The sequence below is a fragment of the Chanos chanos genome, chromosome 2, assembly GCF_902362185.1.
Source record: "Chanos chanos chromosome 2, fChaCha1.1, whole genome shotgun sequence".
NCBI classification, from domain to species: Eukaryota; Metazoa; Chordata; class Actinopteri; order Gonorynchiformes; family Chanidae; genus Chanos; species Chanos chanos.
The window spans coordinates 18981846-19009049 of record NC_044496.1 but is presented as its reverse complement, the minus strand read 5'-3'; the positions used below and the strand labels follow the sequence as shown (position 1 = coordinate 19009049).

General features: G+C 42.3%; 1 protein-coding gene across 1 annotated transcript; it reads left to right on the top strand.

Moving 5' to 3' along the window:
• The first annotated feature begins 663 nt into the window (after nucleotides 1-663).
• ext2 (exostosin glycosyltransferase 2) lies at nucleotides 664-21968 on the top strand. Its single transcript, XM_030765809.1, has 15 exons — nucleotides 664-809; nucleotides 1444-1785; nucleotides 1946-2169; nucleotides 2360-2449; nucleotides 3740-3856; nucleotides 4040-4235; nucleotides 4981-5120; nucleotides 5394-5487; nucleotides 10409-10540; nucleotides 15704-15893; nucleotides 17751-17917; nucleotides 18580-18723; nucleotides 19059-19187; nucleotides 20142-20224; nucleotides 21745-21968. Exons 2-15 carry the CDS (start codon nucleotides 1471-1473, stop codon nucleotides 21881-21883), a joined length of 2160 nt encoding a protein of 719 aa, XP_030621669.1. The 5' UTR covers nucleotides 664-809; nucleotides 1444-1470; the 3' UTR covers nucleotides 21884-21968.
• Nucleotides 21969-27204: the final 5236 nt, after the last annotated feature.

Below are 27204 nucleotides of genomic sequence, written 5' to 3'. Positions count from 1 at the left end.
TAAGAGCTGTGTGGAGCTGAAAGGACATCTGAAGAGGCTCAGGTACAGATGCACTGGTCTCCACTGTCTGTTGCTAGACAACCATATCCACACATTTCAACCTCATTTCACATTTGGGGGCCTTAAGTGACTTTTCCAAATTTCCTTGTGGCATCAGACGGGATGCAATCTAAAAGAGAAACTGCTCATTTAAAATATGGACATGTACATTTCTTGCTAATCAGAAAAGTATCTGTGGATTATAATATGGTCCCCTCACGATAATTTTATTTTTCTATGGTGATGTGTTTGGTGCACCAAGTGTCTAAATGAAAGTCTGTTACCTTTTAACTCCTTAAATTCCTCTTTCCCTCAATACCCCGGTAACTCACGTAGTAAAGTCAGTGCATCCAGCCTTCCGTTTGAAGGAACACAATGGAAGTGCATTTTAGTTCTCTCACATATTGAGTGAGAACATGATAATGACAAATTAAATCAAGCAATTTAGTTACAGGTTCAGACAAAGCGCTGTTGTTTAGTGCGCCTCTTCATCTGAGATTCAGAAGCAATGTGACATGAAGATTCCAGTACAGAAGGTGGCGGTATGCAGCTCTTGAGGCTAATGGTCGTCCTATAAACAGAGGAGATTTTCTTCCTTAGGGCTGGCCAGCTGTGACTAGCCATCTCGCTAGTCTGTCGTTTGGAATTTCTTTCTAAATGGATAAGTAGACGTGGACAAGTGGTTTTCCAAATGCGACTGTTTAGATTATTTTAATGAGGTATCAATTAAGTCTGTTAAAGCAGTGCAGCTGTGGTCGGACGGTGTGAAGGTCAGTATACGCTTTAGCTAACCCAACTTCCCAGCTAATGTCAGGGCGTCACGAACAGATTTCGTGGATTTTCCCAAGTGCTGTTTGTAAAGTTATCCATTTCTGTTTTACGTCCGTTATTTTTATATATTGACAGATCTTACTGAGTCGTAAATTAACAGGTTGTACAGATCATAGCAAGAAGCTGTCAGTCACCATCCATTGCGTGCTACCTAACCAACTAGCTATCTGGCATAACAATATATCAGACAAGTTCAGTGAAGACATCAGATATATCTAGCAATAGAGCAAACCAGCTGATCAACATGCGTCTGTCCTACAACCAAAAATACACAGACAAATTTTTATTTGAAAACTTGATGTAGTTTTGAGGTCTTCAGTTTACATTGCTTGGTCAGTTTGCCGATTTAGCATCTCCAGCGCTTGGACTAAAATGAGCCATAGTTATGCCTGATACTTGTGACGAACAGATTGTATTGTTTTACAAGATACAAGCAACTTTTGCAGTGCGCTGACAATGGAAAATTTCAATGCCATTTTAGTGTTATTGTAGCTGTTTATAACTTGACATTATGCTGTTGTCATCAGTTAATATTTGTCCGTTGTAATCTTAATATACTGTTTCCTGTGACAGTGGTTTGAACGCAAAAATTGGCTAAGTATGTGTGCATCGGTAAAGTACAGTTCACGGGGCCCCGCTCTGATACCTCGTATGAAGACCAAGCACCGTATCTACTACATCACCCTTTTCTCCGTGGTGCTGCTTGGACTGATCGCCACTGGAATGTTTCAGTTCTGGCCTCACTCCATTGAGTCCACAGCCGAATGGAGTTTGGACCGTCGTAGTGTGCATGATGCTCCGCTGGTCCGTCTGCCTTTATCCAGCCCTATTCCTGAGAGGGGAGACCTGAGCTGTCGTATGCACACGTGTTTTGATGTTTACCGTTGCGGTTATAATCCGAAGAATAGAATTAAGGTAATTTTGCACTACCTTTTTGTCTGTTTTAGGTTATCTGTTTCAAATTTATTCTTCTCAGTAGGTCACTTAGACAAGATGGTTTGCATATGAGAATGTGTTGGATATTTATTGATTTTCAAATGGTTTGGGAAACACAGAATTGTTTCTGTCTATGCAGGTGTATATTTACCCTCTTCAGCGCTTTGTGGATGAGGTTGGGGTGCCAATAAGCAGTACAGGTCTGTCTCGGGAGTACAATGACCTGTTGAGTGCCATCTCTGACAGTGACTTTTACACTGATGATGTCAACAGAGCATGCCTCTTAATCCCTTCCATTGATGTACTGAACCAGAACTCATTGCGTATTCGTGAGACTGCCCAAGCTCTGGCTATGCTGCCAAGGTGATGCTGATGTTTTTTCGTGATACTCTTAATACTTTCATCATGTTATCTGCTCAGCGATGTGAATATATGCACAACTTAAATATATCTTGTGTTCTTCATTGAAACCTCAGACCTTCAAAAAGTTGCTACTCCCCAAAAGAGACTATTTGATCATTACTGTATTAATCAGATTTAACTTTGATTTTAGATGGGACAAAGGAGTGAACCATTTGTTGTTCAATATGTTACCTGGAGGACCTCCAGACTACAACACAGCGCTGGATGTTCCAAGAGACAGGTATAATTCATACAGTGAGATGTGGTTTTACTATCCTCGTACTTTACATGAGGACATGATGACTGGGGTATAAGTGACAAAGCATAAAAAAAACATCCTCCATGTTATATTTCTGACCACCTGGTTAAGCTGTGTAGGCCTTTGGCCTCTCTCACATTAATGTCTCATTTGAAAACAGATGGTGGTGTGACAGATCAGTTGTCTAATTCCATCTTTGCTTCATCTTGGACAGTGATGCAGGATAGCCCTCTCTGTCTCTCAAATAGTTTGCTTGGATTATCATGACACTGGTATCCCATTGCTAAATAGTCTTATGTAAGTTTGACACGGAAAAATAGTGTTCTGTTGTGCTTATGAAACATCTTAAAGTTTCCCTTCAAATTTACTTAGCTTAAGTACATGTCACTGTACTTGAGGACCTGCTTAAGTTTTAGCAGTTGCTGTCACTCATGTATTTAGCATCTATTTTTAATGTCTGTACCAAATGAATTGCCCACTGTAATTACTGTTTGAGTCATACTGATATATTACAGGCATTATTTAGATCTAGCATACTTGCCACTAAAATCAAACGGCGTGGTCTGAGAGAAGAGCAATGGAAGGACAGCATGAGACATTCAGAGCTGAGACACAGAGAGACAGCCATGAGAAGGAGAGAGAGTCATGAGAAGGAAGTTAGCAGTCATGATGAGGAAAAACCTATGAGTGCTTACAGCAGACAGACATACATAATCCCCAGGTATTTACTGCTACATAGGCCTTGTTTCCCAACCTTTTTGTTGGCAGCTGTCCTGCTCTGGGCTGGAAAAGGTGAGTTTTATGTAGTAGAAAGCCCCAAAACGATGAACACTTATCTGGAGCTGTAGGGAATTTCCTGGGCTCATCCAGCTGAGTTCTGTTTGACATATAGCTTCATCAGAACCAGCTGCATGTCTGTATGTATGTGTGTGCGCCTAGGGGAAAAAAAAAAAAAAAAAAAAAGGCAGTGCATTTGCTGTTCAGATCTGATGCTCTCTTTTCCTTGTTTCAATTCACTGTTAATTGTAACAGACAATTCACTGTACTGGATGTAATTTGAAATATTACAAGCTTGTTCTGAGATGAGTTGCAGAACAACAGCTCTATATAACCAAGATAAAGAGCACAACAAAATCCTTTGATAGTTTTGTTTTCTGATACTTTGCAAAAATAGAACATTTCTTCTGATGCCCAAAAGGGATTTGACCGTTTCGGTGACACTTGTTTTTTTTTTTTTTTCTTTCTTTTTTTTATTCCCTCTCTATCACACAGAGCTCTGCTGGCGGGCGGAGGCTTCTCCACCTGGACCTACCGACAGGGCTATGACGTTAGCATCCCAGTGTACAGTCCGCTGTCAGCAGAGGTGGACCTTCCTGAGAGACAACCAGGGTGAATACCAGTCCCAACTAAATACCTAGCCTTCATCCGCCGTGTTTTTTTTTTTTGTCCCCCCCCCCCCCCCCCCAGTATTCTTTTAAACCTCCAAATAGCATATCTTCTGCCTAAACAGTGGCTGTCTCTGTGTCTGAGCTCTGAATGTCTCATGCTGTCCTCTCATTGTTCTTCTTTCAGACCGCGCCGTTACTTCATCCTGTCCTCTCAGACAGCCATTCATCGGGAGTACCGCGTTGAGCTGGAGCGACTCAAAGAGGAGAATGGGGAGGCGCTGCTCCTCCTGGACAAATGCAGTAACCTGTCTCAGGGCATGGCCTCTGCCAGGAAACGCTGCTACAAGGGCCAGGTCTATGACTACCCACAAATCTTACAGGTTTGTGCCAGTCCAATGCATTGCATCAGGTTTAAACCTTAACTCATCAGAAAAGCATCTAAATTAGTTAACAGCTGAAAATATCTCTTATGGGCCTGTTGTTTTATCAAGAAGTATCCACATGATTGTATATGGGCTTTTGTATCTTTTTCTAATATGTCTTAAAAGCTTGAAACAGCCAACATGTGCTTTTCATAAGTAATCGTTATGTACATTCACCCCTGTTGTCTAGCTCCCATAAAACAGAATCAGACCGATGTGACTTTCATACTCAGATGAGATGATGTATAGTTAAGTTTAAAAGTAAGATGTCTTTTTCAGGCCTTTCTGGGTGGATATTTAAAAACCCTCATGATCATTTCACTTGAATAGAAGTTCTTTGGAAGGACTTTTTTTTTGGACAGACATTTGCTGGTTGTCTGTCGTTTGAGGTTCATTTTTGACTTCCACCACCACCATTTTTTCCTGCTGGCGAATATGCATAAACAAAAGCTGCTGCTCTCCCACTCTGCACATCTCTGGTCCAGCCCTGTCTAGACAGGAAGTGTGCTTATCATGAGTGTTGGGTGCTGCAGGACATCTGGGAGCCGTCCCACTGGGAAGAGAGCCTGGGGGTGAGGGGAGGGGGGGGTATCGGCGCAGTGCATGTGAGAGGGCTCTTAATTCTCTGTTAGCAGACAGGTTCACCACACTCTTCTTCACAGGCCTAAACAGCTGTGTGTGCCCTGTGTGTTGTGTACTGCAGGAATCATCGTTCTGTGTGGTGCTGCGTGGTGCACGGCTGGGCCAGGCCACTCTGAGTGACGTACTGCAGGCAGGCTGTGTCCCAGTCATCATGGCCGACTCCTACATACTGCCCTTCTCTGAGGTGCTCGACTGGAAGAGGTACAGTGTAAACATAAGCACTCTTAACTTTGTGAGCTTGCTTTGGCATTGTCTTAATGGTTATGTTTCAGTCTGTTGCTCATGTAATTCCTGGTGTTAAGAGATGTACGAACTTCATCTCGAGTGACAAGTGTTGAAGAGTGATGTGAGTTGGCATGTTTGATTTTATACTGGTATGAAAAATAGTGTTGTCCTTCATTGCAAGGCGTAAGGATTTAAGTATTACAAGTTTGTATCAATGTGATAATGTTTCATTACTGTGTATATGTACAGGGCATCTGTGGTCATTCCAGAGGAAAAGTTGCCCGAAATGTACACAATTCTGAAGAGCATCCCTCACAGACAGGTGGAGGAGATGCAGAGACAGGTAAGAGACTGACATCTTAGATGCTCTGAAGTGATGGATATTGTCTTTGTTCAGGCAGGACGAAAATGAGATAGTATGTCATTAAATTTTTTTTTTTTTTTAATTTTAGAGCTACTGCATGTAGTAATATAATTCATAAGACGATGAGGTTAGGATATGTAGAGATATGTGATATTCATGCACTCAGACAGGTGATGTGGTTGCTGCTTGGTATGCACAATTCAGACATTTCTGTACAGAGTCACATTTAAACTTAAATGTCTGTTTAGTTTTGTTCACACTACAGCCAAACATGGTGGTCAGGCCTCATTTAGTGCTGTCTACATTGACCTGTATTCATGGTATGGTTGAGAACTAGAGCAACAACCGCTGTAATTACTTGCTTTCTTAAAACACAAAGTCAGTTCAAGTTGGGTTCATTTGTGTACTGGCCTTGAGTTTGTGTACAGCATCCACACAGATAGTGCAATTACTCTTATAAGATGTATGTGTTTTTCAGCTTCAGAATGAAAGCTAAAGCCTTAATCATTTTGGTCATCCAGCATATAGGTCATATCATAAATACGGCTTTATAGACTCTTTAATTGATCTCCCAACTCTCCCAACATAATTAAAGGCAGTCTTAGTTTCTCTTTCTTTACCTGCTAGCCTAATAAAGCCTGTGTATTTTCTCTGCTTCTCTCCATGTTTCTTGTCTGAATTAAGCCACAGCCAATATGTGAAGAAGCTGGAGTGTTTAGCCTGAAGCATTACTGGTTTCATTTACTCATATCATTTATCCAAAGGGAAACTTACAAACCAATTTGTGTCACTCACAGAACACACTCACAGAATTGAGAACACTCTTTGTGGTAAATGCAGTGAGATGAGATTTTACAAAGTTTTCGTCAGATTTCGCCAGGATTTCTCCACTGATTCCGGGTCAGGAAAAGGCCTAAAGAAGACCTGCTGAGTGAGGTTCAGCTAAGAGACAAAACTGGCAGCAGATAGTTTCCCATTCTTTAAAACTTTAAGGTGTATTTTTGGATCTTTCTCGATGTGTTCTGAGCTCCATGCATTAGTTAGAAGTGTGTAAAAGGCATCAGTGCTGGGTCGGGTGGGAGTTTTGCACAGAGGGCCTGTGTAGAAGACGTAAAGGGGCTGAGAATGTTTCAGTCCACACCTGCATACATCTTGAGCCGTTTGTCAAGCTCTCTGTATAAGTATCTGTGGAGGACATGGTGGTGTCATTGTCTGAGCGTGGAAGTGAACTCACCTGAACTTATTTTCCATACTACAACACCCACTCTGTCAGCTTTGACAGTGATCAGCCTATTTTATGGTATTTATCTAGTAATAATTCTTAGTTCCCCCTCACGGAGACATTTTGATAATGTAAACCTGCACTAAGCTACTTAGAAATTGTAATGGAAATGCATTTTACACTGTTCTGTTGCCTGTGTTGCAATACTTTGTCAGATGCTGCCTGTGCTGTAACAAATTGAAGTATTGAAGTTGAAGATGAGTACACGGTTTACAGTGGTTCTGTGGCTTTTTCAAGCTTCTCACCAACAGAGGGCACCCACTACTACCTTTGCTCAGCTGCTGATGTTGGATTTGCAAGATTATCAAACTCCCCTGTAGTCACAGCAGCTCGTATCAACTTTTATAAAGGCGGCTTCTCACGCTTTCATTTCTTCATTGAGACGTAGCTTTTCAGAAGTAGTTGATTCTAATTGGCAATGCCTTGAGTGGTCTCATACTGTTTTAAGCCAACTGTACTGTTACATGGGCTGCGGTGGGGGGGGGGGGGGAGCTAGCTTTGGCGTGCAGTGGCAATAAGCGTTTATAGCAGGAAAACCATCTTGTTTTGCATTTGAAGAGGGAGCATTGATTTAGGTCAAACAATTTGTTAGCTAAGTGGTAAACAGCTGCTAAATGTTAACAGTGGTCCAGACTGGCTTCTGCGCCATGTTCTGCAGAGACTGCCGAAGAGGACTCCCCAGAGCATTGTTTGGGTCAACCCCCCAGAATAGAACACATACGTGCCTCATTAGAGGGGGGTGAGAGTCCGAGCTCTTCAGTCACAGTGCTGTGGCATCGCGCTGCTGTAATCCTGTCTGAACCCACGTGCGATAATGCAATGATAGATGAATGTTACTGGAGACAAACGGACAGACACAGTAGACAGGAGAGGGTTAACTTCACAGCAAAGCCTCCCTACGCCAATATTCCTGGGGTGTAGTCTTGCGTGTTTTCCTTGTTACACAGAGACTCTTGGTAGAGATAACTGTGTGTCTCCTATAACATGTGAAATACTTTGGTGGAAGAAAGATTTGGTTGGTAATTGCAGTGGTCGTATTGTATTGAAAGCTTTCCCTAAAGTTTCCCTAAGCTTTTTTTTTTTTTTTATCGCTATCAAAATGATTAGCCAAATTTAAATGTTAACATTTGCGTACTACTAAATTCATTTAATCAGTAGTTGATGGATTGCTAATTATGTACCTCAGTGAAGCTGAAGCATGTTAGGGTTATATTGTTAGATGTGGTAGAGTAATGACCCAGTGACAGTGACTGGAATGTTCAGTCCTTATTCATGCACGTGACACTTTTTCTTCCCTCCTCATAAAAATTCTTACAGGCGTTCAAATAGGGCGGCGCTAGTGGGTCGAGGCTCCTTTTCTTTTTTTTCTTCTTCTGTACCTCCTCCTGGTCGGAAAGGGAACTTTCATCACTGGCTGATTTATGAGCGGCTACGCACCCCTCGGGATCAGAAAGTCCTTTTGAATCCTCTTCCCTTCTCCATAAAAAGAAAAGCTGTTTTTGTGTTGTTGTATTTCTTCAGTGTTTAAGGGGCCAGACCCACAGGGGCCAGGAAGGGGAGAGAGTGCTGCTCTAATGTGCCGTTCGGAGCTCTCTGTAGACCATATGACAATAAACATGCCATTCAATAAAACTACCTGTTAAAGAAGCTAAAAGACAGAGAGAGAATACCACTGCCTTAATCTTGATTAAGATCAAGCAACCACGTTACAAGTAGCATAAATTATCATCTTTAAGAACGTGTTTGTGTTACAGTTTCAGGGTTAACCGGTGTAATGGTTTACTTTGAAATCTGAATATGTTAAGGTTGGATGAAAGTGATGTTTATCAAAAGAAAAAATGTTCAGATCAATCTAGTGGTCACAGTGAGGTTGGCCAAGCACTGACCGTTGTCCAAAACCTCAGCGAGGGAGTATATTGACTGAGGGCATTTTGGTAAGTGGATTGGACAGTGCTGGTTCTGGGGAATTTAGGGAAAATTCAGTTCCTCTTTTGGTGGTTCCCTTGATGTCTAGACATTTTTTTTATCCCTTTGACTAATGTGGGTTCTTTTTTGAGACAGACTTTTCCTGTATCATTTAGCTGAGAACACAACTGGATTATTTGTTGAAAAATTTGTACACAATGAATGAACAGGCTGTGAACTGACACTGAGATGCACTTTCATCTGCTTGTCTATCCGTCTTTCAGTCTCAGCTTGTGGTTGGTGAGATCTGTCTTCTGGTGCTTGTGTTGGGTTTGGTTTAATTAGACTGCCCCCAGCTTGCACTGCATTGGCTCTCTCTAGCCACAGTTTAAAGGCAGAGGGTCACATAGGAGCTGGCAAAGTGGTGCTGGGTCACTGCGGCATGGCGCCTCCTGGCAGGAGATAGCACTGTTTTATGGGTAATTAACTGTTATGTGCTCCTCTCATGTCACTGCTCCACCTTGAAGTATGTTAACGGATCAGTAATGCAGGGCATAGAAGGCAAGCTGTCTGTTCAGTGCAGGGACACATGCTGGTTAATGTTTTAAAATTTTGGTAGATTTTTTTTTCTTGCAAGCTACATTACTTTTGAATATTTCTGAACATTTCTGCTGTTAATCAGCCTACTGAATATGTAAGGGGTAGTAAGCGTTAGGAATTTTTTGTTTAAGAGAAATTGCACATTAAAACTGCAGACCGGAAAAATCTTGATACTGTTGAATAATTTTGTGATTCGCTTAATCTTAGGAGTGCCATTTCTAAACTATGTCCAGTCCTGATTCTCCCCTCGTTTCCATCATGCTTAGTAAGGTTATATAATCTATATGCTGAAAACGGCTGGATTTTCAAAATAAGAAACTCAGAGGACAGAACTGAGAGAGCAAATTTGTCGGCGCCTGGAAATCTTATTTTATTTAAAAAAAATAAAAAGAAAAGAGATGTTAAGTGAACATTCCAGAAAAACAGTAGAACCGTGGAGTTTTGCTTAATATGCTGTGACATTCATAGCGTTGACTGAAATGTGGCTTTTTGAACATTGTGTAAGCTCTTCAAGAAACATTCTCTTTACTGAGCATTATCCAAGCTGCATGGCTTAGAGAAGTGGGTACTTTGATTTTTCACCCTTGAAAACTCATCTGAAACAGTTGAAGTCTGACCCATGACAAAGCTAGACGTTCGGGTCAGGAAATCAGGAAACAGTCTTGTCTGCTTGTCTTTGCGTGCAGCTGTGTGATTTGTGAGATGTGTTCTGTGCTGAGCCTTGGAGTTGGATGTGAGTAAAGTAACTTGACCTTTGCACTCAAGCTTTTGCCCCAGTCTTGATGCAGAGTGGAGGTTGCAGCACTTCAGTGGAAAAGCCTGAGAGACTGATGATCTGAAGTGCTTGTAAGTGCAAGAGGTGGCTCCCCCCAGACATGTCCTCAGGCTTTAATGAGCCACCTTGCCCTTTAAAGTATGTTACATTAGGGTCATGTGGGCAGAATGGTGGGAGTTTAAGGCTGGAGACTGAGAGACCTTATCCATCCTCTGCCTTTGGTCTGTAGACTCCTATCTCCCGCCTGTTTTTGTTTCTGTCAGATATGTTAGATATGCCTTATCTGCTTACCAGTTGCTCTGCTCTTTACTAATGCAACATTTTTATCTGTCCATCAGGCACGCTGGTTCTGGGAGGCGTACTTCCGCTCTATGAAGACCATTGGTCTGACCACGCTGCAGATCATCAACGACCGCATCTACCCTTATGCTGCCCGTACCTACGAGCAGTGGAACAATCCTCCCGTCGTGGTATGGTTCTCTTCTTTGGCTTCCTCTGAAATCTTGATACTCGTACCTCCTACCCCTCTTTGCACCCCCTCATCTCTTTTTGGATATTGATGAAACATTGGACTATAGAACTTGTAGGTCTTAAGTAATTGTCTAATGACTGCGGAGACAAGCTCTCTCAGTTTTGCTTCGGTGAGATTTTGACATAAGACCTAGTCAGTGACTGATGACACAAATTTCTGCTCAGCTGTATTTCCATTGTAAACCTCCCTTTGTGTCCCACCGCTGTTCAAAGCCACTGCACACTCGCAGACACACTGGGCTTTAGTTGTGGCTGCGTTAGTCACAGAAACGAGAGTTTCCACTCTGGGAGGATGCTTTCAGTACAGCTTTGTGCATGTGTGTTTGTAAGGGAGAGAACATGTTTATAGGAATTTGTTTTTCAGTCTGCGTGACGTCACTGTGGTTGTGGCAATGGAATAAAAGACAGCCTGCTAGGGAAACTGCTGCTGTTGAAATACCAATCAGCAGCATCACTTACAGGGCATTCCAGTCATCTCTGACCATACTCTGCACGCACCAGGAATGACCAGCAGTGACCACGATTTTTAATCCCAGCTTTCTAACTGTTCTGTGCAATTAGAAAGTGCTGCTTTCCACCATTGTTAACACAGTAACCATGTGTCTGATGAATTGCCATCTTTCTTTCTGGAAACCGGTATGCAATAGTTCAGTTGCAAGTAAGATAAAATAGATGTGTAGATCATCAGCAGTCTTGGTTGACATTGTAATCCTTCATCAGTCATGTGCTCTTTTCCTTTAGTCATCATCAATCAGATCTCCTTGAAAGATCCAGACCCACAAGAGGTTAATTGTGCTGTGTTTCTACCCTTTGACCATTCTAGTGTTTGAGGAGAGATGAAATACCTTCTCAAAATATTCAGTGGAAACACGTTGAGCAGGATTGGAACAGAGCACTAAATAAATCAAGTGTGTTTTTTTTTTCTGCTGTTCTATATCCATCAGGTCATAATTGAAAGCACATTTCCCAATCTCTGCTGGTGCCCTGGAGTAGTTGACAGGACAGGCTGCTTTTTGTGTTTGAGTTCTGGGGGAAACTCTTTTGGTGCAGGTACTGCCAGCCAAATGGATTGTTTATTGCCCATAGTTTTATCTGAAAGATCTCTTCTAGCTCTGAAGTCCCTCTGACACCTACTTTTGGATCTACAGACCTCAAACTGCAAGACTCTCTTCTGTTGGGAGATGTGTAGTTAATATTATTTGGAGCAAAACTGCACTTCAGCTGTGTAACTCTTTCTCATATGCTCTACAGCAGCGTTTCTCAAACTATGGGCCACGGACCGGTGCCAGTCCGGGACGAGGAAACTACCGGTCCACAGAGCCTGTCGCTGCGTCAGTCAAATTATGCTTGGTGCTTCTGTCACTTGCCAGGTGAAAATAGTAACAATTTATGCAAGATTCTAGAATGTTAAGCAAGTTCTTGTGGGCAGGAGCAATTAACATTTTAGAATCTTAAATAAAATGCTACTATTTTCAAAACAGGAAGTACAGTCAAAGGGGCGGGGACCTGGCGGTTTCCTTGGTGCTGGTCTGCGGCCCATAGTTTGAGAGACACTGCTCTGCAGTGTGCTATTTTTACATCAGTTGTATCATCGTCAAACAATATGTGGCTTCAAATGGTCAAAACTGTCATTTGGCTGTCGTGGTCAGGTGGGTTTTGTATCTATGGATGTGAGCAGTAGCACTTCCCTGGCCTCACACTTCAGTGCATCAAGGAAAGTGAGGAATTGCCGTTTTGAAATGAATGCTTATGTCTTTAAGTGCTGCAAGTGAGCTGACAGTGATGTCTCTCAGTGTGCAGCTTGTTTTCTGCACATGCAAATATAGGCTTTGTTGGGTTCAGGTTGGTCCTTGGCACACTGTGCCTGGATTTGCTCACATTTCATCTTGTATCCAGCTTTGAAAAGGGACAGGCGCTATCTGCGTGTCAGTGCATACTGCAGAAATAAAGCAACTCCTGCCCACTCCTGACAGACTAAATCATCAGGAAGCTGCTGTCTCTCCTGCCACTGAGAGTGCTGCTCTCATTTTAAGCCTAGTAATAGTTATGAGAACGCTCGCTGCCCATCACCATCAATGAGAGTCTGGAGGTAAACGCTGTAAGCGCAAGAGCCTTTGCCATTGAACATGCGTCCATACTTTCATCTGGCTTCCATTTTCGCCTGATCCCAAAGCTGTACTCTCATGATCCCAGCTGCAGGACTTACCAGGCCCCCTTGGCCCACATGAAACGGCCTGCAATCCCTCACCGTCACTCGAGCTGCCCATACCTCCGCCTCTCGCTGTGTGACAAAAGAAAACTGGTTCCCAGTAACAAGCTCTTCAAGTGCAATTATATCCTGCCTCCTCACTTTCATATTGGAGATGATAATGACCGCCTTGTCACTGAGCGGTGCCTCTGTGCAGTGTGGGTTTCCCCCCCCCCCCTCTTTTTTTTTTTTTTGTAAGAGGCAGAGGCGAGCGAGCTCTGTTGATTTAAATGAGGATTTTTGGCGAGTCAAAACCAGGCTTTGGATCATGCATGCTGTTAACATAGGCCTGCACGGTTCTACGTCTCCAGAATCTTGTCAAAAAAATCAAAGTGTACCTTAAAATCACGTGCACATTCCAAATAGCATGTAAAGCAGACTTGTCCAGACTTCTCACTCTTGTTCAGACTTGTCCAGACTTTTCACTCTGGATAATGGAGTTGAAATTTGCCTTGAGTTTGTCTTGTTTGCCTTCACTGGGGTACAGCATGCACTGAACCATACTCCAGCCTGCTCAGTTAGATCTCAGCATTGTAAACCTCAGACAGAACTTGCTCGTCCCACATCCCCGTATTCTGCTTTATTCATCTTACCACTTATGTCACAGTGGCAGTTTAATTATTTCCCCTCTTCTTGTTTGTCAATGCCAGACACCTCAAAGAAATTTCCATTGGATAATAAAGTTTGTTTTTATTAGTGGAATAGTCGACTGATGTTACATGAGGGAGGACCGTGTCCATGGTTACACACCATGGCGGACGCTGGTAGAGAGCTGGTTAACCACTAGACTCCATTTGTGGCCACCTGCAGCAGCTGCAACAGCAGAGCTGCACTTGGGAAGTCTGCTACTCTCGCGTTCTCTCACTCTCTCTCTCTCTCTCTCTCTCTCTCTCTCTCTCTCTCTCTCTCTCTCTCTCTGTCTCTCTCCCCTGTCTGCCAACAGAATAGAGCACCTCTCTGGCAGGCGTGAGTGTGGGGGGCCTTTGATCAGTTTATTCATCAAACTACAAGCTGTTTTATTTGCGGGCAGTTTTATAACTGTTGTAGTGAGGGACAGTTAATTAAAAGTTCAAATGAAGTCCTCACGTAAACAAACGCAATCTTCATTCACAGCCAGAGAACTTATTGAAGTTCACTCTAAGGGTGTTAGTTACCCAACTCACTCGTTGTTATAAACCTAGCACAGTTAAATCTCTGCACCACTTTCTGATGCTTATTGTTGACGACAAGCTGTGAGTCACGTTTCTCCATGTCCTTTGTATTCCAAGTGTGTCGTAATAATCACACAATTGTCACTAAGACTTATATCCACAATCAGACTTGTCAAGGAGACTGTGTCCAAATTCTTTAATCAACATCACTTCTGGTGTGTGTGTGTGTGTGTGTGTGTGTGTGTGTGTGTGTGTATTCTGTGTGCCTTCACTCTTTATCCCGCAGGCCTATAAAGAGCAGTCATCTGTCTGACCGCATCTGAGGGCTTTTTAGCGCTTGTAGTATTTACTTTACAGCGTCACTTGATCTGTGTCCTAGTCCATGGATCTGTTGGAGTTTACAGGCCGCTTTAAAGCAGGCCAGGAAGACAAGCCCACACTGATAGGAGACAGCCACTGACGCCAACAGTGTCCCAGCACCCCCTGTTTCACTCTGGCCCCACCAGGACTCATGGGCACTCCTGCCGACCAGAGTTCACCAGAGTACAATCATAAAATTCCGAACCAAAGAAAACGGCACAGGAAAAACTATGCTTTAGGAAAGAAGTGGCAAACAAAAGAATCACAAATGACTCATTTACAGCTTTGTGTTATGTGGAGTTCAGCTCCAATGCCATTACTCTCCGCAGGAGGAGAAATAGAGATGTTTTGGGCAACTGATGTTTTGATCAAAAACCAGGTGGGGAACAGATGTTTGCACTTCAGCTGAAGTTGAATATCAGGAAGTTTAAAGTTCTAATCAAATTCAAATAAATGAAAGTTAACAGGGAAAAGATGGCCTAAGACTTATTTAACGATGAGTAGCCCAAAGTAAGGAAGTATTTCATTTTATCAATACAGAGCTTTTAATAAACGCCCATTCATTATGGTATTTGAAGCCCTCACATAAGAATTTCTGCCAGATTCTACTGAGGTTAACGGAGGGAACTGAACTTTTGCATTCAACCTGTCAAATATTCAGATTTTCAGAATGACAATATTGTTAGAAATGTTGTGCTCTTTCTTGCGAAGTATCAAATGGGTTTTTTTTTTGTGTTGATATGCTCTCAGACAACCGCAGCTCTCGCTTTTTTTTTTTTTTTATTATTTTTTTATCAGAGGGATAGTTTAAAAGCAGTTCCAGGTCTGTCTTACTCTTTCGTTCCTGCACGCTCGCTGTTTCTTTTGATTACTGAGAGGAAATTCTTGGCTTCTTGCAGACGGAGGAGGCTGCTGCTCAGCGGGGCTAATGGTACTTGAATATTGCCCAAGTTTTGGATAGAAGGTTTAGGCAAACTGCTTGGCACACTTAAAGGTCATGGCTCACTCCATCCCATTCGTTGTTACCTTTTGGTTTGTCCCTGTTGTGTGCTTGGCTTTCCTTGCTGCTTTTAATAGAATGCTCAGGACTGCCAAATGTTATTTTTCTCAGTAACTTCAAATTTAATAGGTCTTGTTTATTCCCTCTTAAAGCCATCATCTGGCCAGCGCTGCAGGTTACCTCACAGCAGATTAAGCTGTTTAATAGGTTTAAGTCATGGAAAGGGTTTGTTTATTCTAGGTATTTATATCTAATTCTTTTTCTAAAAAGAGAAAGTTTTATCAGTCAGTCTCTTCTGAACATGAAGCTGTTACTGAGTATTGCATCTCTCTTTCTTTTACAGAAATGGTCGAGTGTGAACAACCCTCTCTTCTTGCCGCTCATTCCGCCTCGTTCGCCAGGCTTTACCGCGGTGGTCCTGACTTATGATCGCATCGAGAGCCTCTTCAGAGTCATCACTGAGATTTCCAAGGTTCCCAGCCTGGCCAAGTTACTGGTTGTGTGGAACAACCAGAATAAGAGCCCCCCTGAGGGTAAGCATTCTCAGCCTTTCCATTTGAACTCCACAGAACACACTGAAACTTCAGTTATGTCAATACGTCTACCAGTTCTTATAAAGCAGCTCATCCTTCTTTACATTACGAGTGTATGAATGAATAGGACTAAATTCTCTATATGGAATCAGAAAAGAGCCATATTTAGGTCTTGATCCCGAACATTTGAGTGGTAAGCAGGAGCATGTTTCTCTGAAAGTCTGAGAAGTGAAATCATGACAAGACTTGGTTTGAAGCCAATGCTGTCTGGCTTATCTTCAGATTGAGAGTGAGCGCTGGACAGCCGAGCAGGTTGGGATGGCGAATGACCAAAATACAGGAACAGCTAGCGGTTGAGTAGCACGACAGAGAAAAAATTGGGAATTTTCTTTTTTTTTTTTTTTCTTTTTTTTTTTTTAAATAAGGTTCTACTCACTTGTTGCAGTCACTTGAATTATACATTTGAGCGGGCGTCATTGGTCCTATGAGCCAGACCACTTAATTCATTGTGATATATGGCCTGGTTTCGTCAAACACACACCCTCAACTTTATTTTCAAACCCAAAGAACCCTTCCCCTCAGTCCTCTTTTCCTACGGCTGTGGAGAAATTTATAACCCATTAGAGATATGTCAGAGTGAAGCTGATATTCATAGTTATTTATTGTAGGTCTCCCACTAATGATACATGGCGATTAGGTATACGCCTGTTTATGGAGTCCTTACACTGACAACTTGGAGCGTGGAAAAAAGGACTGAAGAATTAAATATATCCTCTCCCCTAGCTTTTGGTAATATAATTATGTTGCCGAACACTTTGAAGGGGCCTAATGGCCCACTGTTGGCTTTGATTAGAGGCATCAGTAGAGTCAGACCACGGCTTTGTGACCCATCAGAATTAATAAGGGCTGTTCACAGATCAACCTGGGGCTCAGTCCAAGATGAGGGTGGATTTCCTCCTCTCCTCTTCACCATCGTCAATAGTGTTTGTTTATTTCCAGCAGCTTAAGCTGCTCGAGTCTTGCCTGTTCATCATTTTAACGAGATGCTGGAAATGGCTGTCTGACATACTCATCAAGGTGCTTAAATTCTTTGCACTGGGGACTTAAACGGAACATTTTTAAAGGATCTGCTTGAAATATTGCAAAATATGCTTTCATTAAGCCTAACTGTTTCTCAATTTCGGAACAGTGTTGGATTCAGAATTAACCTTTTATCCTTGATAATGATCATGTCAATATTTGGAGAGAGTAATGCTGTGTTTATGGCTGTGCGTGCATGGAAATGTGTGCTTTTCTCTAATCAGCAGGATTGCTGTCAGTTTACTAGCCCCTGTTGTGATGCATGAATGCTATTACAGGATCTATTTTTTTGTATATGAGAGTGTCCTGTGTGTTTAGATTCGTGATGCATTACCATCAGCAGTGAGCTTAATGCTACTTTTGGGAGATTTCTCCCCCTGCTGATTTCTATGCCTGGCATGGAAAAAGAATGGAAGAAAAAGGGTGAGCAGAGAATTTGCTGCTCCCGTGGTATGTGATTCTTAGTCAAACCATAAGATCTCTGCGGCTTTATTAGGTTACAGTCTGTGCTGTGGACTCTTCTGAAACACTTTTACAAGTGCACATGAGAAATATCTTCTTTTAACTGTGAGAGAAATGCCAGCGCCGTTAGCTTCGTCCATATCCAGCCCGCCTTCTGTTTAGACTAAACTCTTAGTTTTTCCACCCTGCCCTCCATTTCTCAGTAATTTGTCCCGGCTCTAAATGAAACCAGTTACGATATAATGATCTCGCTGCATTTCTCTATTCGGTCTTTGTTTATCTTATTCCTTCTTTATGCCCTTTCCCCTTTGACAGAATCTCTGTGGCCCAAGGTTGCTGTGCCACTCAAGGTGGTGCGAACCAAAGAGAATAAACTCAGCAATCGCTTCTTCCCTTTTGACGAGATCGAGACAGAAGCAGTGTTGGCCATCGATGATGACATCATCATGCTGACCTCTGATGAGCTGCAGTTTGGTTATGAGGTAGGAGGTTCTTTGCTGTTTTATGCTGTGAAACGCCAATAAGGTTAAATCTTATGACCAAGTGCATTCAGTCACATCCAATCTGGTTATGATTACCACTAGAGAACCATGTGGACCATGTGTAGAATTTTACCAGGGCTTATTTTTCTGTGTACACTCATGAGGGTGAACTTAAACCAACCACCATTACTGGCTTCTCTGCGTCTGCCCGTGAATGCCTGTTTCTGGTGCTTTGTTTGATGTCTTAAGGACAATGATAGGTCCATTAAATGCTGTCCTCAGCTCAAGGCCTGCCTGTAATTCACCTGCAGGCATTTATGCACCATTCAGAGGACAATTTAGGGGTAATTGTATAAAATAGAAGGCAGGTTGTTTTAGGATTGCCTGGCTGACAGTATAAGCTGCCAGTGCCATCATGGAGTGACATTCAGAGCTTTTCCTCTGGAAGTTGTCAGTGGGATCAGGGGTATAAGAAACTTGGTATTTAGGTGGTAACCTTGTTAAGACTGGGCTTTGCACTTCTTTTGGGGTGTGCTTAACCATAAACATGTCTCCATTGGTTTGCTTTTCAGGTCATTCATTTGTGATTTATCCTTTGCCATTTAGAAACTTTAAGGGTCTATATGATAAGTTTAATGATCGGTGCTTGTTTCTGTCTTAAGGTGTGGCGTGAATTCCCAGACAGGTTGGTAGGATATCCTGGCCGACTCCACTTGTGGGATCATGAGATGGGCAAGTGGAAGTACGAGTCTGAGTGGACCAATGAAGTGTCTATGGTGCTTACTGGTGCTGCATTTTACCATAAGGTACAGTGAGTTAATAATCTTTAGTGCCCTGCTGTTGTTTCCAGTCGCACTGCCTTTTTATGGAAGGCAAGATCTCACGATCAGTCTGCCTTTCTCTCTGGCAGTCACACACAGACTCATTCAATGATCTATAGGAGACTGTGTCACTTTTAACATGAGCAACCCTCTTAAAAAAAAAAAAAGTTTCACAAGAAGCATTTTGTTTTATTGATGAAATCTGACGATATAAGTATTTCTTATACGCTCAGATTGTAGATTATCATCCCTAATCTTTGGAGAATATGTTGCAGATGTATATTGATTTTCCCTAACATCAGCATCTTCTTTTCCACCAGTACTTCAATTATCTCTACACCTATAAGATGCCTGGAGACATCAAGAACTGGGTGGATGCTCACATGAACTGTGAAGATATCGCCATGAACTTCCTTGTCGCCAACATCACTGGCAAAGCTCCTATAAAGGTACAGCGTTTTTACTTGTTCCTGACTTTGTGCCTATTACATATGTTACTTTGTGTTAAATTTTTATAAGAGGTGTTAGACTACTGAGCATGATTCTTCAGAGAACTCTGCTGTCATGAGTAATCCATGTTAGCCTATGCCGACTGTTCTTGCTCTCTGTGGAGGTGAGGAGAAAGTGTGGTCCCCTAAAGAATGCAAGCTTTGACAGTCTGCTCCAGCACTCTGTCTCTGATCAGTTCTCGCCCCCCCCCCCCCCCCCCCCAAATCTCCAGACTGCTGTGCCTGCATCCAGGTGCAGAGCAGCCTCCAAAAAAAACCCCAAACTCAACCTCTCTTATCTGGATATTACAGGCTGCCACTCCCTGTAAGACATGCTTTCCAAAGCTCACCAAGGTTCACTCGCTCTACAGACAGGCTGTCTGTGGGCCTCCACTCCTCTCCCCTCTCCTGCTCTGCTCCCAGCCCCATGTCACACACACCTCCACCCTGCTTCCCCTGTGCTGAGTGTCACTAGCGGAGGTGTGTTTATCTGTTTGGGGGATAGGGCAGGATGGTCGTTCATCATTCTTGTTAATGAGTATGGTTGTTGATTTAGGCCATGGGCATGTCTGCCTCTCTCATTACGTCTGACTTACACTCCCTGTCATCAAACCATCCCCTCCCGCGCACCCTCACTCATACAGGGGCTCTCCACTGCTGCCCCCAGCTCGTTACTCACGCTCCACTATCACTGTTGTGTCAGATCCTGTTGTTTTTTTAATATGGGGAGTGTGCCTTGATTTCTCAGCCATGAATGGGAAGCTAAAGAATGATCTAAGTTGGGTTGGATTTTTTTCACCATTTATTTGTAGACATGAGGGGTTAGTTGAGCACTCTACTCTAGAGGCAGATTTATCAGGGAAAATAACTTAACAGTTCTCCTCTCTGACTTCTCTTTCTTTTTTTTTTTCATAGGTGACTCCTCGAAAGAAGTTCAAGTGCCCGGAGTGTACAGCTATTGACGGTCTCTCATTGGACCAGACCCACATGGTGGAGAGGTACGGTATGAACAGGTCTCTCAGTGTGTGTGGGTCAGAGAGAGCTCTGGCAGCTCCCAGGCTCTGGCACAAAGCTCCATCTGCATCTGAAACGAATTGTGTATTTCACCAACAATCAGCCTATTGTGGCTCTTCACGGGAGATGTGCCTCCAGCACCCAGAGACACTGAAAAACCTTCTCTTTCTTTTTTACTCTCAGTGCATCTTAGACATGCCATGCTTGCGTGCTAAGCTCCAGTCTAATCAGAGCTCTGAGTCTCATGCAGTGTCAGAACTCGGCTTTTATTTTCATTATTCTGCATAGGTTTCGCTCTCATCTCACTGAGCCCCTGTTCAGTCGAATCATATGGTACCGCAGGAATGGTTTTAGAAGAAGAATGAAATACATTAAACCAATCAACAGCTGCATATGCATTCTAAAACGCCAACACTTCATTTGACAAAATACATTTTTTATCAAGTCTCTGATCCCTTTTAAGGAGTGCAAATTAATGGCACATGCTGAATTTTTGCGTTTTTTTTTTGTTTTTTTTTATCCCCTCTCGCATTCAATCATTTATATCGTTGTCAAGATGAAAGGGGATATTGTTAGAATGCTGTGTGTATTCTTGTGTTGTCATATGATTTGGCGAAGCCCACCAGAAAGGGAGGCAAACCCAAAAACTGGCCACAGCATCCTCCATTTTACGTTGCCCAACAAAAAGCCAATGTCCTTACCGCATGAGTGTTCCCCCACAATACCCTAAATCATTTATTCGTGAACCAGGTTATTGTGGCCGTCACACTGACTGGAAGTAGTTACAACTAAATAGACAATACCCACCAGCTCTCACAAGTTCTTGTTTTTTTTTTACCCAGTAATTGCTTTAACTCTCACAAACGGTGGCCACAGAAACAGATCCCTCCTCATGAGGAGTCTGGTCCAGCCTGAGCTGGGCGCTGGGACTGAGTGCTTGACCTTGGAGGTGAGGGTTGCGCAGCGGCGGCGGCGGTGATGCAGACCGCGGCCCTTTGAGGGCCGGCTCACGAGAGATTGATGAGAGGCTCTTGCCTCTGCTCGTGCCTCTTATTCAGGACCCGTTTCCTGCCATAAAAGCCCGGTGCTGCGCTGCCGAGGGAATGCGAGGAATTCGCCGAGCTCTGCCGTGACCCCCAGTAGCCTTCACATACTCCTGTCCACTCCACTTCACATCATCACCCCCCCCCCCCCCCCCCCCCCCCCCGTTTTTACTAGGCGTCAGCGATCTCAGATGTGCCGTGCCAAAAAGGATGCACCCGTCTGACGTGCTCTATCGCTATGGCAACCATATGTTTAATATCAGAGAGTGCTGTTCTGTGCTGTCTTGCGCAAGCAAAATTATTCACTTGTGTCATCTTAACCTTTGACAGAAATGACCCCTTGATGGTCACTTTCTTCGATGGAAAACGAGAAAGACTGAGAATAACTATACGATTGTGCCATACGTGTGTAGTCATATTGTATAGCCTCAAACACACCTTCTCTTTGCTCCCTTCTGCAGGTCAGAGTGCATAAACAAGTTTGCCTCCGTTTTTGGCACCATGCCTCTGAAGGTGGTGGAGCACCGTGCTGACCCTGTGCTGTACAAAGACGACTTCCCAGAGAAACTCAAGAGCTTCCCCAACATCGGCAGTCTGTGACGCCATGCTGCCTCGCTTCACCTAATGTCAGACTTTTAAAAAACACAGGTCACAGACACTTCAGTATCTCTCTCTCTCTCTCTCTCTCTCTCTCTCTCTCTCTACTTTAAAGACATTCTAGAGAAATGCAGTCCCTCTGGTCAGATTTGCTGGAGGGAGCTGCTGTGTTGTTTTTGTTTTGAGTTGTTCTTTAGTTGAAGACGGTTCCTGAGGATACTGGAGGAATCTGAGAGTTGACTGTTGAATATTTGTGAGATAATGAAATGAAATAGAGTTGACAGAGCAGAGACTAGGGGCATATCTTTAAAACTGTATCATATTCTGAAAAATACTGCTGGGCCCAGTCTCTGTTATGCTATGTGTTCGAGATTGAGATGCAAATGTAGCTTTTGAGGAGCTCAGGACACTGCCACGAGTCTGTAGGATGTGTTCAACACAAAGAATAGATCAGTGGAAATGATTATTTACTGTATATAATTTTTTTTTTTTTTTTTTAATGAAATAACATTTCAAGAATACTTTTTTGCCTGAATTTATAAGTATGATCATGTCATGCCATAACCTATTAATACTTGTGCATTGGGCTGCAGGGGAACCGTTTAGACCATTCAATGAACACTATATCTGAACATTCACAAGGGAATAACTTTTAGAACTAATGCCTGAGAGACTTTTTCTTTTTTCTGCACTCAGTGAATGTAGTTGAGTGAAGAAAGGAAAATTTTGTTCTTATCCTTTACATTTTACAGTTAGGAGATCTTTTCATCTTGCAGTAATTTGTTAACTGCAAAGGCTCCATGTTACTATTGATGGACAATATTTAGTTGTTCTCATAATGTCATAGATACTTGTACCTTTGACCTGTTTTTATATGATTGATTGTTGAGCATTTAAATGAATCTGTGACTGAAATGTTACAGATTTCATTTGCAGTCTTTAAACATAACCTTTTTTTAATTTAATTCATGGATTTTCCATGTTTTCTTTTTTTTCCTTTTTTTAAAGATGTTGATATTTCTTTCTTTATCATATTGTTTAACGGTGTGTTTTGTTTTGTTTGTTTTTTTACTCTGAGATGTGTTGTTGTAAGTAATAAATAAGATGTATTTACTGTGCCTGTTGTCAGACCTCATTGGAAAGAATAGCCTGTTTCTGTTGTCTAGGGATGAAACAGATGTCTGTGTTCTGTGAGTGATTTAAGTGCAGGAGCCTGCGTGTCTGAGATAAATGCATTTCATCTCTATGGGGAGGGAACTTGTGAAGAGAAATGTATTCCTGCTCTGACTCTCAGAGAATGAAAAAATCTGGTAAGGGGGTTTCAGCAACAAGTAAAGTATTGGAAATGTCAGCGAATGACCAATTACATAGTGAAAGCCAGATTGTCTGCAGCTCACCGCCTTATGAAGTGTTGGTTATTTAGCCCAAGGGAAGTCTTTGTGGGAGTACTGGAGGAGCTGCATTCTGATTGCATCTGGAAAACTGTGAAAATGTGTTTATAAAAAGTCGGTATGGCTAATGTTGTGTTGATACTCTGTGTGGGTGTTTGTGGCAAGAAGCTGTAATGAAAGTTATTTCTACTGTCTTTTCTCTATTCCTGCCTTGAAACCTCCTTTAGTCGTAATCAGATGATTTGTGAATGGTCAAGCCGCATACACCATCACTGTTTCAGGCCTGGTTGTCACCTGTTATTAATATTCCTCCCATAATCCACCCTGTACAATGTCAGCAGTTCAAAAGGGCGCTGTTAGTATTTTTGTCGACTTCAATTAGCATTAGATTCTTTGAGGCTCTCCGATCTCATTTCAACCCCCTGCCCTCATCCTATGCTTGTAGCAGCAGAGGGATTTTCAGTGTGTCTGCAGGAAAATCTCGTTCAGATTGTTCATTGAGAGTTAAATATAGGAGAGCAGTCAGATTTGTAGTGGACTTCTCTTTTTTTTCCTTTTTTTATTGATGACCAGAACTTGGAGAGAAAAAACAAACACGCACACTCACACAAAACCTCAATAAAGTAAAATTATCCATATATACAGACCACTCAAAAAAAAAGTCATAAGTTAAATGATCGTCTCTTCCCATTGCTGCTGGACCTGGTCAAAACAGCAGTGCCTTTACTGTGTGGGAATTCTTTTCGTCTAATGTTTGTGAAAAGAGTGAGTTTTTAGATAATCTTGTGAGACTGTATTTCTATGTCTTTCCATTTTACAAGCAGAACTTTTAGAAATAATCCAGCCTTTTTCCACGGTAATAATCTTGGGACACTGAGAGTTAAGGATGGTAATGCTTAAATGTAAATTGGTATCTTAATTGCTGTGGCCTGTGTCGTAGGCCACCAAGTTTCCTTTAATGGTATTGTGCTATCGGTCTTACACAAGATGCACAGGCTTTGTTCCATGGTCTTATAGGAACCAAGTGGGTTATCAACTCTGATAAAGCGGCATAATGGGAAAAGGTCTGAAAGTAACATTTTGTCTGATTGTCTCAGTCTGAATGGGTCCTATGTTGTGTTGTTTTCTCAGCACAAACTTTTATACCGATGCCATATCCAAATTGTAAAAAAAATTATTTCTAATGAAAATGAAATATTTTGTAAGTGCAAAAACTTACTGATTTAAAATCACACAAAACACACACACATATGTATATACATATATATGAGGAACATGAACAAGCTTAATAGTAAATTATAATTACTTTTAAAGTCATACATTAGCTTGAAGCCTTGAAACCTTTCAGTAATGTCCATTTACACCTCTAAAACCCAAAGTTATCACATTGAATTTTCCACTCCCCATCATAAAAAAAAGAAAACCAGAAACCACAATCACACACAATAATATTAAATTCCTCACAATGGTACTTTACAGCAAATTAGTTACACTTACATTATTCAGTTCAAAGAAATAACCCAATTTAAGCATTAAGAAAATGGTACATGCACACACAAAAGTACTGAACTTTAGATCTTGTACTTAGACATGCCTGCTTTCAGTAGTACTTAGAAATGATGGGAAACCATGGAGAGAAGGAAAGAAAAAGGCATTGCTGATGCATGAGGACCTGATAATCTGGCATCTCCTTCTGTTCCTAAATTCTCCACAAAATGTTAAAAAAAATCTGAATCAAATCCAAAGTGCCTTTGTCATACTGATGACATATTTGATAGTGAAAATGAAACACTCTGGTAACATAGTGTAAACTGCAAACACTTCAGTTCAAGGATGTACATTTATTTGAAAAGGAACATAGCCATTTTTAGTGCTGATTTTAGCCTGTGTGAGAGCACTGAGGACCCGCCCCCCCCTGTCCCTCCGCCCCCCTCCGCCCAGTTAAAGATAGACTAACACGGAGCAAAGGTGACACTGTTCTGTCACAGAATCCATATCCACAGATGTCCCAGTGTTAATTAAAAAGACTGCCTAAAAGCACGGCTATGATGGGATGTGATGCTGCAGATGACCAAGTTTTTTGGCTTGGGGAACAGGCCAGGCCCCGGTGCAGCCTGGAGCTTTGAAAGAGGAGCCATGACAGCTGAGGGGAAGCATGTGCAATGCATGTTTGTTTTGCATTTACCCCGCGCACAGCTGTGTGGACTGTCCTTTCTCAGAACACCGGAACACTAGAACCATTCTGCCCTCACAGCAACCTCACAGCGGCGGGGACGACAGCAGTGAGGCCAGAGTTTCCACTTTTCTGAGGAGTACCTCAGAGTCTCATTATGAGACTACGACATGCCAGCGCATTTCTGAGTTTAAAGCTGTGGGTCGCTTACATATCCAATCTGCTGTGGTAATGGATTACTATATACTTGCATATGTTGTTTTATTTGTGCTGCAAATCACATTATGTTATAGCAGTTAGATAATGTTTCCTTAAAACTCAAACTGGTAATGGAGGCAAATAAAGATTGTCTGGGAAAGGCAAAGAAGCCCTCTATGGCATTTTACTTATTATTTTGGTCGTTTCAAGGTAAATAATGAAATGTATTCTATTACAGATAAACTGTCAGCTTTTAAAAGGCAATGACCTCTTATATGCCAGAACTGTGAGTCCAATGTGTGAGTAGGGTGCTTTAGGGCACATTTATGATTAATATTGCCCTTAACCAGTTGAGTTATGCCTCTTCAAATTTATTTTTAAGTTGATAATAAAAAGTAAACTTCCCCTTTTATTAGCCAGCTTCCTTTGAAATGCCACAGAGGGAATGTCACATTTCATATTGTTGCTGTTTAGCTCAAATTCAGTGATCAGGTACTCTGACAGTTTTCCCATTGGGGACAGGGAATATGGTTCTTATTTAGAAAGTAGAAATGGTCTCGCTAAAGGTGCAGGGGTATCAGATTCAGCTCCAAATTTAAAACAGCTTTGTTTTTACCTGATCCAAATCTGACCCCGGAAAAGCACAAATCCCATATAACACATCATGATGAAGCATGCTTGATATTTCTGTCACCTTGGCGAATCGTGATGGGGCGAATAGATACACGGTCCTTGCGTTGCCCCTCTACTGTTTTGTGTTCCCACCCAATCACCAAAGGAGATAGATGTGCCAAAGGGGAGGGAACAAGCTATTGGATCCTTATTCTGGCATGCTGCTGGTTTTTCTTGAAAGGGTCTAGCACATTGCTTGCCAAAACTGAATGAAGCAGGGCTCAAGATTCAGACTGCCCGGATACTCTGAATGTGTGTGATTAGTCCATGGGGCGTGAGAATACTTTGTCTAATTCCTTTTGTTGTGTTCTCTGAATGTAATGTTGCAACAACAAAACTTTAATTTTAGAACTCCCTGACCTTGATTTGTACTGTGCTGAGAATAGATGCTAACAGGGTGGAAGTGGGGAGAGGGTTTCAGAATGCCCTGATTGACCTCCACCTGTACCTAACCAAGCCATAAAAACATGGGGTGGGTGAGTGGGGCGTATTCAAAATAAACTGTAAGGATATGCTCTTGGTCAGCCTTTTTTGTTCCACAGGTGGCAATAACATTTAGCATTGAACTTGACAGCTGTCAAGCTGACATCTCTGTATGTAGGGAAGAGAACAAGAGTACAGAGGACTATATTGCTAGCCACACCAGGGTGAGATACTAAGTGCCTCAAGATGGTCCTCTCCTGGAGGAAAATGGTGGAGGTGTGGATTGGTACAATATAATTGGCAAAGTCCATCAACCTGCCCATCTTTGGCATTGGCCTGCCTCTGTCAACTTTTGCTCCTGGGATTTTTCAAAAGCCCAAGGGGAAAGATATCTTGATTCTTGTATGTTAATGACTTTATGCTTATTTTGTATTAGAAAAGTAGATATATTTTCAGAGCTGTGAGCA